The sequence below is a fragment of the Echinops telfairi genome, unplaced genomic scaffold (assembly GCF_000313985.2).
Source record: "Echinops telfairi isolate 266 unplaced genomic scaffold, ASM31398v2 ScPeMD7_7400;HRSCAF=8409, whole genome shotgun sequence".
Lineage (NCBI taxonomy): Eukaryota > Metazoa > Chordata > Mammalia > Afrosoricida > Tenrecidae > Echinops > Echinops telfairi.
The window spans coordinates 49,459,451-49,477,520 of record NW_022111300.1 but is presented as its reverse complement, the minus strand read 5'-3'; the positions used below and the strand labels follow the sequence as shown (position 1 = coordinate 49,477,520).

The 18,070-nt window shown below is 44.1% G+C and overlaps 1 protein-coding gene across 1 annotated transcript in view; it reads right to left on the bottom strand.

Annotated features, from left to right (window-relative positions):
* Window positions 1-10,425, bottom strand: part of LOC101662553 (serpin B6-like) — a 16,548-nt gene extending 6,123 nt beyond the window's left edge. The window contains exons 1-6 of the mRNA XM_004703034.4: window positions 10,393-10,425; window positions 9,420-9,594; window positions 5,843-5,992; window positions 4,339-4,456; window positions 3,547-3,689; window positions 99-254 (exon numbers count right to left, since the gene is read on the bottom strand). Coding sequence (XP_004703091.1) covers window positions 99-254; window positions 3,547-3,689; window positions 4,339-4,456; window positions 5,843-5,992; window positions 9,420-9,584 — 732 coding nt within the window. The 5' untranslated portion in view covers window positions 9,585-9,594; window positions 10,393-10,425. The remainder of the gene's footprint in view (window positions 1-98; window positions 255-3,546; window positions 3,690-4,338; window positions 4,457-5,842; window positions 5,993-9,419; window positions 9,595-10,392) is intronic.
* Between the last annotated feature and the right edge of the window lie 7,645 nt (window positions 10,426-18,070).

The window sequence follows — 18,070 nt, the reverse complement described above, 5'->3', positions numbered from 1 at the left end:
CTATCATGCTCAGTCCCCACCAGGATTTCAGCACTTCCTCTTTGTTACGTTCCCCTTGATCCTGCCCTACCAGGTCTCCCACACCCACCTCCCCTTACCATTTTTAAATCAATGTTTTCATCCGGAAGCATGATGATCATATTTAGCTCCCTTCCAACATAGGGAAGCATGAGAATCTGAGTGGATATTTCTTGTACATAAGTCAGTTTCACCATAGATTCCTGGAACATCATCTGGATGGGTTTCTCCTCCTTCTACAAAAATGAAAACAACAACAAGATGGTGAAACATGAGCGTTAACACAAGGATTGGAATTGCCTGATTTCCACAAAGTTGCTCCTCTATGCGCCCCTCGCTCACATATCTCACTGCCCATAGAACTTTGACATTGGATGCAGGCCATACATCTCCCATGCAACAGGCACTACTGACTTCTTACTATTTGCTTACTGACTTTCTACCTACCTCCCATCTTCCTCATGTCTCAATGCCATTCCCTTTATGTTGCAACTATTTGATTTGTTACCTTTGGTAGCCAAGAGGTCAAAGGCAATAAGTACACATTTGACATATCTTTGTTCAAATATATCATTTGTAGTAACTGAATAACCCACTCAAAATCATTGGTGGGGTTATAGTTCATTTTATTTATAAAGAAAGGCATTCACATGAAAATTCCCACCAACCCCAAAATCTATACCCTTTGAGGCATCTACTTCTGGTAAGTGGTACCCTAAACAATCATGAGGACATCTTTATAGCTTGTCTCTCTCTACTGTAGACCCTAAAGGGCAAGTAGAAATTCCCCTCTCCTTGTAGCCCCAGGGCAAGGCCCAACACCGAGAAATGCGATATAGCAGCAATGGTTCCGACTGTGAATCTCAGAAGGAGGAGAGTTTGTTCTTTCCCTTTATACGTGCTTTTCCCGGCACCTGGATTGTGGCTGTGATGTCTCTGCACCCGTGTCAGCAGCAGGAAGACCCCCACGCTGTAAGTATGACAGCACAGGAGGAGAACCAGTCTGATTCCCTGAGAGAATCACCCAGATTCACACCAGCCTGCTCGGCAGTCACCTCAAGGTATGAAAGACAAACTCCTATCAGGTTAGAGGAGCACGAGCCGTGTGGTAGACACATAATCTGGTATCAATTTGGAGATTCAGAGTGAAGGGGTGGAATCTAGCCTGTCAATCAGGTAGTAGCTTAGTGTGCTCCTTTTGGAGGAGCGAAGGAGATAAATAGCTCACGGGAGGCGGGACACACACTCAGTCCCAGAAAGACATCCCTGTGGAGCAGAGACAAGAGGAGAGGCTGAAGGCGCCAGACATCTGGATCAGGAGAAGCCGCATGGCCAGCCACCTGCCAGCACTGAGGATCCATAAGACCTTCCACTCAGTGGCCTGTGGCCTTCCTGCACTTGGCATCATTGCATGTGTTTCATTAGTCTGAAAAGGACTTTATAGATTGGTATTGGACATATGGGCTAATTTCAGACTTACGGACTTGATCTGGACTGGGCTGGGATGTTTTCTCCATATTCAACTGCTCTTGTGTATAAAGCTGTCTTATACACGTATAAGCATCTGTGTGAATTTGTTTCTAGACTACCCGGACTAACACAAGCTGCCATTTCTGTGCCTGCTACTGAAGGCAGTTCAGATTCCCATCTGGTTAAAGAATTTTCAGGAAGTTCTCAAGCGTTTCCCAAAGGAAGGCAGGACATTCATTTCAGAATAAAACTTGGAGCGCACACTGTTGTTGGTGATAGTTGGTGACATGGAATCAGTTCAGAAACATAGCAACTCTGTGTAGACAGAAGGAAACACTGCCGGGTCTTTCACCGGTCTCACAATTGTCCCAATGCTGGAATGAAAATAACCCTCTGGAAAAAACAACGGTTCCGTCTCAAGCTGAGCAAGCAGCCACAGAATCTATGACATCTACTTCTCACAGAACCCTGTGTAAGCAAAGTAAGCAAAGCAGACAAGGTCACATAGATTTGTGAGAAAGGGGAAGTCCGGCGGTGAACAAGACCTTGGATGTAGGATGGAGCTAAACTCTGCATCAATCCAATAGACCTGTCCTTGTTCACATCTCCTTTTTATTTATATCAATAGTGAAAAACACATAGGCAACAAAATATTTGCCATTTTAATAGGTTTTGCATGAACCTTTTAGAAACATGAAATATGGGTGTATTCATAATGCTGCCAAGCCACCACCCTTAACTGTGCTCAAAGTTTTTCATCACTGAGATAGTTAATATTTATTGTGCCAACATGGCCAATGAACACATGTGGGATTAATTGCAGGGCAGAGAGATAAATGGCTCAGCGAGCCTCGACCCTCTTGTCTCTTGGTCTTTGATCATCAGATGAATGTGCAGCTACCTTGCTTGTTCTTTGTCTCAATTTGCAAGCTACACTACCTGTGAGACACCTAACCCACAGACTGTGTTGCTGTAATTTGAGGTTCCTTCAAGACCTGTTTTACCACACTATTGGACTTTACATCTCTTGAGCTGGGGACTGTCAGACCCTGTCATCTGGCTGACTGTTGGTGACCTGCTTTGTTCTTTGCTGCCTGTGCCCAGATAGCCTGAATTGCTCTACAGAGGACTACCTGGTGGCCCTCAAGACTGGAAGGACCGCCAGTGTCTCACAACTGTCTCAGAGGAGTGAGTTGCACTGAGCAATTTGTTCTGCTTTATAATTTAATCAACTGTTTATTTCTCATGTTACATATCTATCTATCTGTATAAATATATATAAAATTATTAGCATTCTGATTTTGTTTCTCTAGAGACCCCTGTCTAACACAATCTCCCTTAAGAGAACTTTCACCATATTCCCCTATTTTCAAACAAGTGTCTGGGTGCATATTGTGTTTCTCAGAGAGTAAAGGAGGATCACTGGCTTGCTGCATCTTTGTTGGGCAACAACAAGGTGTGGGTAGTAGTGAAACAGCAGTCTCTCCCTTCCAGGGTTGTGCGCCAGGAAGGAAGCACAGACCAGTCCTCGCTCACGGCCCTGCTCCCCTGGGCACAGGCACAGGACTCTGTGGCTGAGGGGAAGGGTCATGGGAACAGGGTGAAGATAATTGTTCCAGAGGACAGATACGGTCCCCCTGGGAATTGGAGGAAGGATAAGAGCTTGCTGAAACGGAATGCTAATGAACCAGAGAGGCTATAAAGAGCCTCAAGGTGATACCCAGTTTTGCGGACATTATCTAAGCAAGAGTGCAAGGGTGGGATGACGGTAAGATAAGAGCTAATGGGCCTGAGCTGTGGTATTGATAGAACACTCCGGAACCAGGAAAGAAGATTCTAGGGAGTCAGAGCAGGGCTTAGGAGTATGCAGCCACTTTCCAGAGACAGACCGTGGGGAAGCAAGATAAGACAAGTGCTCCTGGCTGCTGCTCCACACCCTGAGCACCGAGGGCCACGGGAATCGGAACCCCTGGAAGTGAACTTACTTGCATGCCTTAAACGCAAGAGCAACACAGAAATTGTTCCCTCAGATCACTTGTGCTATGCACAAACATTCACCTGGTTGATTTTAAAGGTACTTTTCCGGGTGCTCGCTTTGGAAAATGGCTTATCCCACTTCCCTTTGAAGTAGATGGCATTGACAAGAATCAGCTTCGTGCAGGAATCCACTGAATCCGAGGAGAGCGACTCAGTAATTTTACCTGTGAAGAAGTAAGGCACGTGAGCCCAAGTAGCTTTCTGATTCAGACATCAGGAGTGACATTCAGGACCTTTAAGAGTTGTTATGGTTTTACTTGTGTCTTTCCCTAAGACATGCGCAAGCCCTCAACCCTGGACTCCAGTACCCTTGAGTATAATCTGCTTTGTAAATAGGGACTTTGCAGATGTGGGGAGCTGTCTTGTGGTCATACTGGAGTAAGTGGGGCCTGAAAGAGAAGAGACACAAACGGACAGATCAAAGGAGGAAGGGGCCATGGAAAGATGAAGGCAGAGATGTGTGGAGTTTTGCCTCCAGAAGCCCAGGATCTCCACAAGCCCAAACCCTGGAGGGAGTCATTTTCATTATTTCAGCTGTGGGAAAGAAAGATTACACACCAACAGACACATAACAGAGCATGGATTGTCCTAGACGAGATCCAATGCACATTGAAAGACACTGATGAAAATAGATATGAGTGCAGAGAAAATGCTCGAGAATATGCCATTGGTTGGGCATATGTTCCAAATATTTTTTAATGTGCATAGTTATTCAAGCAAGGTATGTAGCCCTGTGTACATTTGGGAGTTGGTGAAGGAACTGGCAATGAGGCTGATGAGAATCTATTGCAACAGAAGGAACGTCTCTATTACCTTCGGTCTTCTCGGCCACCCAGGAGTTGATGTGCTCTCTGGACTTCTCTGCAGCATTAGCAAAGTCCAGCTCCTCCATGTCTGCCTGGTAGAAGGTGCGGCAGGAATCTTTAAAAGACTGGGATGGACAGAATGACATCAGTGCACAGCGACAGACACAATCAACAACTACATAAGTTCTTCACTCTGCTGCATCAGAGCAGCAAATGTGAAATGATTTACATATGTAATTTCCAAATAGATGTGCGGCATTAACTTGACATCCACCTTTCTTGATTTCCTCTTTGTTTCATCGTTGCTTATGCACTAAATGAAATCTGCGGTTGACGATGGAGGGGCTGGGTGTTTTAGCATCAGTTCCAACACATGCCGACACCCTGTGCCACTAGCCTAGCACCGCCCCGTCATCACAGCCATTGCGATGTTTGAATCCAACTGACAGAAGCAGTGCTGTGGATATGGAATGGTGCTCATGAACTGCTGGGTGCTTTGAGCTGTGCATCCAGGAGATCAGGAAACAGACACTGAGCTGCTGGATCTTGTCTTAGGGGGTATCTGTGAGTCAGCATCCACTCAATGTCAGGAAGTTATAGTGCAAGCTTATCAACAGAGAGTGGCCCACCCCATAGCTAAAACAGATTAAAAAAAACATAAAATAAGTAGTCGAAATCCCTGTATAGTATGGAAATCTTAATTGTACTTCATCTTATAGTCAACCATGTTCACGTCATAGCAATTTTTTAAAAGTATTAATTTACAATCTGACACAAACAAACAAAAACAATTTAAAAGCATAGTGTAATACCATATGGCCTTAAAAAACCATGTAATCATACGACGTAATGTGACAAAAACTGTAAAGGTTACAAATTTCTCCGTGTGCCGAAGGGATACCTGCTGTCATAAAGGTAGGAGAGGGCAGTAGGCAGGGGTGGAAAAGAGGATGGTGTGGACTCTTGCTATGTTGACTTTAGGAACATTTACATCAAATGCAAATATACTCAGAGATCACTTCAGTATCCTTTTAAAAATGAAAAACAATCGAACAAACAGTCTCACACAAAAACAGCTGGTGTAATCATTGGCCAAAGAAACTGAAATAAGATTTGGGGTCTGAAGTAACAATCAAAACATTAAAACATGTGAAAAGTTGCAGAATTTACATAAAACACCATAAAGTTCTCCATGTTCCTACAAGAGATTAGAAATATGCCCCATGCTTGCTGCTTCACTTTAGACAATTCATTTCAATGCGGGCTCAGTCTCGCTTATTCCAGGTGTGACTGTTGGCTCATTTCAGCTTCACATATGCAAGATGATGTTTATCAGGAAGCCTATTTTACAGATGGCACAGCACCTCAGCAGGTGGAGGAGCTGGGTGTGGTCTGTGACTGGAGACCTGAAGTCACAACCCGCTCTCCTCTTGGTCTCTCCCACACCGTCCCTCCTCCCCTCTGCTATGCTGCCTCCAGTTCCCTAGTGAAAATCCAGAGGCAAGACTTACTGAGAGGAAGTCATAAGTCCTTTCTCCAAAGAGCCTGTTGGCGGTTCTCAGCAAGTACTGAGTGCTGGGCTTGTGGACCTCAGAAAGAAGCCACTGGAAGCCTTGGTGCGCATCTGCACCTCCACCTCCGACTTTATCCAGTGAAAGCACCTGCAATGAAACCAGGATAACAATACAGGTCTTCAGTGTCCCTGAGTTCAAGAAACGGTCCCACCCAACACTCAACACTTCCAAGTCTCCAGACCCATAGTAGAGCTTTATGATGATAGCCCTCTGCTTGTACCTCATCTAAGGATTCTCCAGAATCATAAAAAGAAGAAAACAAAATATTCTACGTATTGGTAGCAATAAAAATAGCCTTCCGCAAACCCTGACAGAATGCCTAGGATATTTGTTTTCACCAGTTGGGGTATTTTGTCTGCAAACGTCGCTGTCAAACTCCCTGTCCCTCTGTGCTCAGGGATTGATTGCTGCCATTACAAGGTGGAGTCTCTTTATCCAACTATCGGATCTAGTCCAGCTCTGAGACCTGCTTTGATCTGAAAATGCAGCAGAGTGGAGGCTATGACAGCCCTCGTCCTTCATAGGCCTGGTAGTTTCCACTCTCACACCCTTGTAGTCAGGCCACTATGATGTGTGGAAGATCAAGTTTCCCTCCTGAAGAGGCCACGTCAAGGCTCCAGAGGAGTGACACCACTTGGACAATCAAGTTGCAAGCCAATTGTGGGCCACAAAGTCCTACTAGTGAAATGGCCCTGTCCAAAACCCTGTGAAGTAGCCACATGAGTGGCCCTGGCTGGTCACACAATGAGCAGAAGCTCCTCAGTCCACGCACAGATTCTAAAAATAATCCATCATTATCCATTGAGGACACAGAGCCTTGGAATGATTTTATTGCATCAAGAGATAATACTTAGCAATACTTAAGCAATGCTCCTTAGAGGTGAAGGTCTAACATAGCAAACATATAAAACATGTGGCACTGACTGAGGAAGAAGGTGACAGGCAGAGGCTGGAAGGTAAAACGTGTGTGCTTCTGCTGACAGAGGCTGGAACTATAAGGAAGACTTCCTAAGATCTGGATAGTGGGCACACACATGTATTCATAACAAGGACCAAAGAGGCGATGACTTAAAGTAGCAGAAAAGGTAGAAAATCCTGTCATTAGACTGATACGTCTGGATAAGATTTCCAGGAAGAATGTCAAATGGCTTTTTTTTTTAAACCAGGGATGAAAAACCACTGTAACTCTATTGCTGTCGAGTTGACTTGGACTCATAGCTATTGTACCGGATGGAGGAGAATGGCCTCCCGGGGGTTCCCAGGAGGCCGTTTTCATGAAAGCACATCACAACGCGGAACGGTTAGTAGGCTTGAACATGTGACCCTCTAGTTAGCAGAGGCGTGCTGAACCAGCAGCGCTTCTGTGAACGTGACGCAGAGCCTGGCAGCCAGCTTGTACCACTGGATGGGGGTGGGCGTGGATCTGAACCAGCGTTGTGGCGCCTAGCAGCACACCTAGCAGCTCAAGAGAAAGCATGGGAGGTCAAAGATGAGATTGACAAGGAACGACCAGCTGTCCAGCTACAGCTCAAAGAATGGTTTCCAACTCAAGATGAGCACGGTGGGAAGAAAACCCGGGGCTCTCCCCGAACGCTCCAGCTGGTAAACCACTCTAAACATAAGGCATGCTCTCAGGACAAGGACAAAACCTAAGGTAGTCACCCCAGGGTCCAGAAGCCACCAAGGCTGTGACCATAAAACCTGCTTTATGACCAGTGCCGAGAGTAGGGATACTGGGAGGTTTGCGGGAGGGTGGGGTAGAAAGGGGGAACCGATTGCAAAGATCTACATATAACCTCCTCCCTGGGGGATGGACAACAGAAAAGTGGGTGAAGGGAGACGTTGGATAGTGTAAGATATGACAAAATAATAATTTATAAACTATCAAGGGTTGATGAGAGAGAGGGGAGCGGCAAGAGAGGGGGAAAGGAGGAGCTGATGCCAGGGCCTTAAGTGAAGAGCACATGTTTGAGAATCTTGAGATCAAGGAATGCACACACGTGCTTGACACAATTGATGTGTGTATGGATCGTGATCAAAATTGTGTGAGCCCCAATAAAATGATTAGAAATAACTTTCCTTAAAATTGAATCCTATAGAAACAGCAGTGAATGTAAACCATGAAAAAATAATAATAGTTTATAAATAATCAAGGGTTCATGAGGGAGGGAGGTGGGTGAGGGAAGAGAAAAAAATGAGAAGCTGATACCAAGGGCTCAAGTAGAAAGAAAATGTTTTGAAAATGAAGATGGCAAAAAATGTACAAATGTGCTTGACACGATGGATGGATGGATTGTGATAAGAGCTGTATGAGCCCCAAATATGATTTTTTTTAAAAAGAGGAAACAAGTAATACAGAGAGGAAGTGAGTTAAGTCATTAAGTCATGATACATTGAGGGGACTGAAATTGGTTAAGCTGAATCAGAAAATATACGAATTGTTGGATGTAAACCTATGATCTACTTAGTACACATTCATCTAATTAACAATAAAAATATATTTTTTTAAAAACCTGCTTTACTACAAAGTCACACAAGGATGAAGGCAGAATCTCAGAGACTATCCGTTGAGTCAACGTCTCACAATCCCCTGACTCTCGACTCAAAATACACAAAGTCCTATCGCAGACAGACTGGTGGCTGTACCTTCTGTCTAATGATGTGGATTGTTAATTGAAGAAAACCCACTAAGGTGTGGAAGGAGCTGCCCTAACTTGGATTGAAAGTGAGAGACAGTTCCGTGTGGGAGAGATCTCTAGGCCCCCAATTTCTCTGGACAGGAAATAGGCTCATAGCTGGTTAGTAACATGGGACACTTCTTACGGAAAATGAAAAAAAAAAAATTTAAAAAGCAGATCTCTAAGTCACTGAAACCAGACACCAAAGAAGATAAGGAATCCGTTCACAGGAAGGACAAGTTAAGGCAGCACCAGGAATGTTCCAGGTTCTCAAAGCAGAAGTCAAAAAGCACCTGGCTGAGCTTCCCAGCGGCCATGGTTTGCAGACTGCTGCATGACTCCCACACACCTGCCGCTGTTGCACGCTGCGTTCGTCTTTGCCAGCACTCTTCCCAAACCAATCTCATCACTGTGCGTGGGATGCCTTTGAGGCAGAGCATAGAGCGGGGCAGATTTCCTTTTAATGCTTAAGCCTCACCATATCACACGACGCGACCTTGACATGCAACCTTGACATATGTCTTTAGTGTCTATTCAGAAACCCAACAATTATCCCAAAGTGGTGGCTAAATCAATCTTTTGTATAAAGTGCCCACACTCTCTCCAACAGATCAATAGAACCTTCAGAAAAGCTCCCTGAGATCCCCACGGTGGGGGGGAGGGGGGAGGGGCACTGCAGTGGTAGCAGGTTCTCTGACAACCCCCTCCCTCTGCTGTTCCCTGCCACACAAGCAGAGTTCTCTGCTAAGGACAACGTCTTTGGTATTAAATCTTGAAAGACCGGTCAATCCACAACTGAAGAGTGTTTACTGTTGCCTTGAAATGGCTTTCAGTACCTGGGACATCTGGGCAGCAGTGTTCCCCTTTGCCCCCATGAAGACCATGCTCAGGGCCGAGGAGATGCTGACGGGTGAAAAGAATATGTTCTGTGAGTGGGTTTCACACAGCTTTTTCAAAAGGTTTAAGGCAAAGGTGCCATTGGCTTCTGACAGGGTCTCCATGATGGTGAGCCTGAAATAAAGACATTAAAAACCTTGTTACATAAGGACAAGCTGCCATGCTGGCTGCATCTTCACTCTCCTTGTTATCTGTTAGCTTCCCGCCCTCCCCACCCCCCCACCCAACCCCCCGTTGGTCAAAGACCAAACCCCCCAGGTGCCATCACTAGATTCTGACCCTTGGTAACCCCTGTGTGTCACAGCAGATTGGGCCCCATAGTAGGGTTTGCAGTGGTGGATGGACTTGAGAGTCTCCAACCTTTGGGTTAACAGCCAAGAGCTTTATCCGGTTGGCCCACTAGGGACTCCAGTGAGCAAGTGTGTACACTCCAAACATTCTTGAGGTGTTTTTTTTCTTGGACCCTCATATTTTAGTGTGTTTCTAACAGTAAGTCAAAATAGTAGATTGTGATTTTTATAAAAGGGCCCCCCTTTTTAGGAAAAGGAAAAATGTGGGGGCAATAAACTTGCTACAGTTGTGTGTGGCCAGGAGCGAATGAGGAAGGAAACTTTTTCCATAACTTACATCTTGAGCACAGATCAGGAACCGCACTATTCCTCCTTTTTACATCTCTGTCGTGTTTTCTTTTTAATGAATACTTATATTGACACATATTTCACATATACAGTTCAATATAAAAATATATACTTCATTGCCATTGAGTCCACGCTCAAGCAACCCGATCGGACAGGCTAGAACTGCTCTGCGAGTTTTCAAGACTACAGCTATTGCAGAAATGCAAAGCCCAGGCTGTCACCCTCAGGGGTGGCTGGTGTTTTTGAACAGCTGACCTTTTGGGTTCCAACCCACCTTGTACCTCACTACTGCTTCACTCGGGCTCCTTATAATTCAGTAGTTCAATCTATGTGAAAGAATTGTACAATCATTAGTACGATCCATTCCAGAATCTTTTCTTCTTTCTTCTACTCATTGTTATTGTCTCCCCAGTTTCCTCTGACGTAGTTCCCAATACCATTATTTCAGTTACTGCCCCTATAGATTTATTTATCCTGGATTTCATATGCAGAAACCATGCAGAAACAAACAAACAAACAAACAAACAAACCAAAAAGCCTACAATACTAATGCATAAAAGCAGAAAATAGAAAAAAACTAGGACAATTTAAAAACGAGTCAAAGGAAAGATCAAATGATAAGGTTTTCATTTTAAACTAACTGCATCTGCCTTAATCCACTCTCCAAGGTGCTCTTGTGATGGCGAGCCCATTTCAGATCTCTGGTCTGTGGTCAGGGGATTCATCAGACTAGGCTTGCTCTTTATTCAGCGAGCATCGCAGTCAGGTTAAAATGAAATATCTTATTGTTTGATCTTTTTATTGACCCACATTAAAGTTTCACTTAAATTAGAAAGCAAAGGGAAAATATACATAGATTAAGTGATTGATTATTTTTCTTGTTTATATTTTAAACGCCTTCAAAAGTTTAAGTGATAAAAGTCTGCCATCTTTTAATTCCACCTTTCCATCAAATTAATGAAGCCTCTGTCTATTATTATGAATACAAAAATAATTCAGTGTGATTTTAAAAAATCACAAAATAAAAAAAGATGTTTGGATATTTGCATAGGATTGAAGAAAGGATAACATCTTCAGAATAACACACCATTGAAAAAACGGTTAACAAACAATCGTAATACAAAGATGCTAAATCAAACCACATACACAGATGTGTGGAAGCCTTAAACACAATAAACACCTTCAAGGTTCTTTCTAGAGCTCCCCACAGGAGTCCAAGCTATCGATGAAGTCCGTACTACCAGGTCCTGTCATATCCATGGTGGAATAGGAGCAGATTTATGAGAAAAAAAATCATAAAGCACCATGTAATACTGAGTTAAAAGAAGGAAGATATTAAACTGAAAGAGACTGTTCAGTTCATTATGTAAGTTGGGAATAATGATAAAAGGATGCATAATGAGTAGACTAGAAGGAAATACGCGTCACTAATGGTTTCTGGACAATGTTAATTATTCTGATTTTTATTCCTCTGATTTCTTCTCTTTCCACAAGCATCACTTCTACAAACAGAAGCCCTTGCTCTGCTGTCAGTGAGCCTTGAGCTTCCACCTGCCCATTCCCATTAGCACTGACTGTCTACTAAGCCCTATGTGTGCTCACGGTAGGTCCAATTGTTGTTTGTTTCAGAGTTCTTGAAAAATTGTTTATCTTTCTATTTTGGGAGCCTCATCACACTATATTAATTTTTTTAGTAGTGTCTCTTTTTATGGAATTACAGCACAGGCACTTAGTTGACCAATTCCATAAGGCTAAGGAGAGAGAGTATCAAACACCAGAGGCTCCATCCCGCCCCTCACAGCTCCCCAGAAACCACCATTCCCAAGGCAATCTGCCCTCTCCCTCTGGCATTCTCTTCACGGTTCCAAAGCCCAAATGCACACAACCCTGGGGCACCTGCACTGCTGGCCTTGTTCTCCTCACTGCCTGGTGAGTGTGGGCCACCAAGGTTTCTCTGGGCACATCCCAAAGGTTGGATTGAATTAAATGCTGTTGCTACAGCCAAGCAAGTAATGAGCTGGGAACTCGTTTTTGTGTTTTGTGTTTTTTCTTTTCTGTAGAACTCTGGTATTCCTTATTGTCATTCTCCCTCAGTTCTTTAGTTCCAGGTCATCTTAGCCATCCATCCCCAACTGTTCTCCAGATGAGTCTAACCCGTCATTCACCGTGTCATTTGCACAAACACAAGGATCAGTTCATAGGCTGCTCTTCAGGAGGACCCAGCCCATGCAAGCCCACCCTGCTCCCCACTCAGTGCCCCTGTGGCCTCCTTCAGGGACCCTGGCCTAGACATGGATCTGGTGGGGGTCGGGTATGTATGAGCAAGGAATTTGGGATGTCCTCTGAGGGTGGCCAGGCACCTCCCTCCCCCAGCCTTTGTCCTAATGACAGACGAAAACCGGATCCCACTAGGGAAGCAAGTCCCCAAGCCATCACATACCCCAAAGTCTTACTGTAGCTGCAGGATGCAGGCAGGAAAGGCTGGAGTCAGAAGCTGAGGTACAGAGAGATAAGATCCCTCAAGTCAGCTGCCAGGCTAGATGGGGAACTGGGCGGAGCCTGTCTGGAATGGGAAGCCCAGGGGAATGAAGGGAGGGGCTGGGGATACAGACAGCCTCTTAGAGTCTCCTGGAGGCAAGGTTGCCCAGAGATTTTCTTAGGAACTCATATGTGACAGCATTTCCCGTTGCTGGTTCTGCATGTTGAGTCTCGCTTAGAAAAACTCCCTGAATTGAACCGTCATTGCTGGGGTGCTTTCCTCCAGTTTGAGCATGGCTCTATTTTTTTTTTTTCCTCAAAAATATTCCTGATCCATTTGAAGTTTATCCTGGTGTGTGAGAAATTTATATTCCATCTTCCCTGGGGGATTCTCCATGGTCCCTGCTCTGCCTGTTTAAAAGCCCATCTTCTGAGCAAGGGTGTGAAGCTGTCTGCTTACAAGTGATACCACAGTCCAACCAGCGGAAGGCCAGGAGTCCACTCAGCCTCAGGACAACCCCCTGTGTGTCTGTTGGATCTGCTCCATAAGAAGTCCTGTTTGGGTTTTTAATCGCTGTGGACAGACAGTGACACACCATGTGTGTTATGTGGCTGGTACATACATGTGGATGATAGTTGTAGTGATTTCCTTGAGTGACAGATATACTGTCCATTCACAGACAGCATTGTACCTTAACATCCATCTTGACCGATCTCTTTTGGTGATGAATGTACACCATTCCTCTTGAATTTGTCAGAGTAAACCATGTGATTTTCTGATTCCAAGAGCCAATACCAGTCCATTTCAGCTCTCGAATGCCTAGAATTGCCTGTCGGTTGGTCGTACTGCGGTGGCTGGTGTCTCCCTGTGATGCTGGAATCTATGTCTCGGGTTTTTGAAACGCCAGCCAGGGTCAGTTTTCAGCAGAGCGTCCAGACTAAGAACAGACCACAACCAAACGATGGCTGCCCACGTTGGAGGAAGTAGCTGTGGGAAACCTTAGGCGTAGCCTCAGCACTCTCTCCAATGCGGACAGCCTCCTGCACGGAAGTAGAACATGGACAGAGACGGTGCTGGAGGAGGGTGCCCTGGGGTCAGAAGGCACCCACAATGTGACTAAGAGGGAGCTGCTTTCTCAAAGTAGACTTGACCATGGAGATGTCAATGGACTAAAGGCTATTGGAGTAAAGCCTGCAAGAATTTTTGTTTATTGATCAGACACAACTTAAAATGAGAAGAAACAGGTGGCAAAGTTTGCAAGTTATCCACACTTGGAATGCTCAAAATAAGAATCTAGAAAAATTAGAAGCTATCTAAAATGAAATGGAATGTATCAAGATTGGTCTCCTAGGCATTAGTGAGCTGAAATGGACTGGGATCGGCCATTTTGAATTTAAAAAATCATAGGTTACTCTGCTGACAATGACACAATCAAGAGCAACGACATTGAATTCATTTCCAAAAAGGACATTTCAAGATCTATATTGAAGTTCATTACTATCTGTGAGAGGATTATATCTATCTTCTTTCAAGGAAATCCAGCCAACACTAGGGCTATTCAAGTTCATGCACTCACCACCAAAACTAGTTTTGAAGACATTGAAAGAATCCTACCAATGTCTTCAGTCAGAAGTGCATCAAACTTGCCAGCTCCAGTGCAGGAGAATGATCTGAGTGTCCAGCTCCCTCACAGTCAGGAGGAACATCAAGCTATGTGACCTGTACACCTTCATTAGCCCCCGTCTCCTAGGGTCCCCTCCAAGATAGTCTAATAAACAAATGTTGGATGGACTGTAAATACATCTCTTACTACAGTCACACAGTGCACACCTGGATCCAACATGAGTAGTTAATAAATAAATAACAAAGCTCTGATCCATTTGAGAGGACCATCTTGTGTATCCACATGGGCCGATTGCTCAACTATGGCCAGGAAGACCAGCAGGGCTCCTTGCTGTGGTCCACGCACAAAGGGATGTTCTCGTTCATGTCCTGTTAACTGCCAGTGGGAATTCAAGTCAAGTGTTGCAATGAGTTCAATCAAGTTACTTTTATTTTAACCATATAGCTTTTATGTTTAGTTATGCCCAAAGGTAACAACAGTATTTAAAACATGAATTTTATAATATGTTTGTCATATATGTGGATTCAATATAGCATACATTTAATATAATATTAAAATGCATATTTATTTAATGTAATACTTAAGCAGCAAATGTCCAAAAAACCCTAAAAATGTTTGTACTTTCTTAACACAAAAAGTTTTAATGTATGCATCAAGTGAGTTTTATTTTTATTGTTGTGCAGGACACAGAGCTTGGTATAATTCTATATATGCCAATAACTGAGGTATTAGACGTGTTAAGTAGACATAAAACTCAATATATATTTATAATGGAAAGTAAGTTTCTGTTTTGCAGCAACAAGTATATTTTTTTAAAATTACTTTTCCAAGAAAACAGCAGAGAGTATCTATCAGAACATGACAGGTATAATTTATCAGAATATTTATGTAGCTTTGTTTCAGGAAATTGAACAATCCATACAAGAGCTAACTAAATCAACATTTAAATAATAAATAATATAGAAATGTATTTTATTTCCCACTTGCCTGCAGGCTTTCTTTTAAGTGAGTGCTGTCTTAGGACCTGCAAAACCAACCTGATCACCAAGAATTAGGAGCGGTTGGAGGTGGAAGCCGTCCAAAGACTTCAAATGGGATAGTGGGGGTGGGAGGAGGCTCGGGTGACACTTCACTCTTCCCAGCCCTTAAGTGGTGACAGAGCCACAGGTGCCCTAAAGTCTCGGCAGCAACAGGAACGAGGTAGGAGTGCCCAGAGTTAGAAAAGGAAGAAAACCCTAAAATCGAGGGGAGGGGTGCAAACGTGGCCATGCAGGTGGGAGACCTGGAGGGTAGCGGGGGCAGAGCCTGTGCTGTCCCTGTGGGGGGACAGAGCAGGGTCCCCAGCCTGATGGGGCATCGGCTGTGTGTCAGATGTTTTTTCGAACATGTTTTATGTTGATGTTGGCATCCATTTTCTTATATTCTCAAATTTCATGTTATCTTCCTTTATTGCACACATGTTTAGACTCGTAGTTAGCAAAGCTTTCTCCAGATCTTTGAGCTCACCAGGATTCCAACAATGACATGGCATTTCTAATGTCCTTATTAATTTAGTTTAAAGATAATTTGGGGGGGGGCTCTTACAGCTCTTATAACAATCCATACAACAATCCACACAAGCATATTGGTACGTGTGTTGCCATCATCAATTTCTAAACATGTACTTTCTATCTGACCTGGTCTCAGCTCCGTTTTTTCCTCTCCCTCCACATTCCCTGCCCTCATGGCCCCTTGATGAATTATAGATTTTTTTTTTTATATCTTACACTGACTGCTGTATCCCTTCACCCACGTTTCTGTTGTTGGTGGGTGGTGTGGTGAGGGCTATGCATTGATCATTGCAATCGGTTGCCCCTCCCTTCCCTCCTCCCTCCACCTTCCCCCTCCCTTCCTGGTGTCACTCTTCTCATTTCTGTTCCTGAGGAGTTTATCTGACCTGGATGCCATGTGCTGTGAGCTCCTATCTGCACCAGTGTACATGCTCCAGTCTAGCCAGAACTGAAGGCAGGACTGGGGTCATGACAGTGGCGGGAACAAGCCTCAAAGAATCATAGGTATATTGTGTGTCTCATTAGTGCTATGCTGCACCTTGGGTGACTCATCCCTTCCTTGGGACCCTTCTCTGATTTTCTGATTCGGGCTCTCCTCACGGGTGTTAGGTGGTATCTCATGGCTGTTTTAATTTATATTTTCTGATGGCTAATGATTGGGAGCTTTTTCTCATATGTTTATTGGCCTTTTGAGTCTCTTCCTTAGTGAAACTTTTGTTCAGTTCTTTTGCCCACTTCCTCAGGGGATTAACTGTTTTCTTCTTTTTGCAGGCTAAGAGGGTTTTGTAGATTTTAGTACTAAGCCCGTTATCTGTTGTGTCATTGCTAAAAAGCCTCTCCCAGTCTTTGGGATCTCTTACTCTCTTGGTAAAGTCTTTTAACGCACACAGGTGATTTATCCTTACTTTATTCCACCTGTTGATTTCTGCTTAATCTGTGTGTAAACCCTTCTCTATGTATTCACTGTGCCAAGGTTCATAGGTTTGTCCCGATTCCTTCGTTGATGGTCCTGATTGTTTGGGGGTTTATTTCTAGGGCTGCGATCCACCTTGAGTTTGTTCTTGTGCATGGGGTGAGGTCAGAGTTTAGATTCATTTTTCTACAGGTGGATGGCCATTGTTTCGAGCACCACATGTTAAAGAGGGCATCCACCCTCCACTTGACGCTTTGGGGGCCCTTGTCAAAGATCAGTTGTCTCTACGCTGATGGCATTATTTCTGGGTTTTCTGTTCCTTTCCATTTGTCCAAGTATCTGTCATTATTCCAGTACCATGATGCTACTTTGACCAAGGTGGCTGTGTAGTCAATTCCCTTTGTTCACATGTCTGATTCAAGTAGCCATGAGTCTGTGAATCCCATTATGCTGGGACAGGTGATCGGCCTTATCTGGATGATCCTTTTTTTTTGTCCTGTTTTTGTCCTAAGATTTCATAAACCAAACCCAACTAAATTCACTGCCACCAAGTCCATGCTGACTCATACAGACTCATGTGGGTTTCCATGACTGCAACTTAGCGGAATAGAAAGTCCAGTCTCTCACTGGAGACTTAACAAGCATATCTATATTTGGATGTAGGATATTCCCCCTGTAACAGCCAGTACTCAGAGCTCTGTGCTTTTCCCTGCTGCACTCTTCCTTTCTCCCATAGTCACTCACTAAATCGGTCCAGATGCAAATTACCTGGTGGGGAGTCTCTGCCTTTCCCTGGGCCATGTCAGGGTCAGGGTGAGGAGATATCAGGGCCCGTGCCCTGGAATGTGGGACTCATTCTGGAACTTAGTTTTCCCCGAGGTCTATGTGAGGTACGAGATATCTCAGGTCCCAGCACCACTGCCCACCCCCGAGGACATATCTTTTTATCGTCAGAAACAAGAGACACCAAATCAAATTTGTTTTCTGTATGTTGTTGTTTGGCACCGATGCATCAGCTCCAACATAGAGCGCGATGGTGTCAACCACCATTGCTATGTTTGAGGCCATTGTTGCAGCCATTGTGTCGTTCCCTCTTGTCAAAGGTCTTCTTTTTCATTTCCACTTCTTTTCTTTTTGTAGGTAACTCTTTTATTAAGTCTTAACAGAACAAAGACATAGAATAATTATCCAGATGAGGGGGACCATCAGCCTACGGCCATATTGATGTCTAAGGATTCACCAGCCTAAACTACAAACCATGGAAAACACTGGGTATTAGTCAGAAAATTAATGGTAGATCAATTCTTCCCAGATATAGGTGGAACTACTGATGTTGGAAAAGGGCCATGATTGAATTAAGAACATTCTTGAAGATTGGAAAAGCTT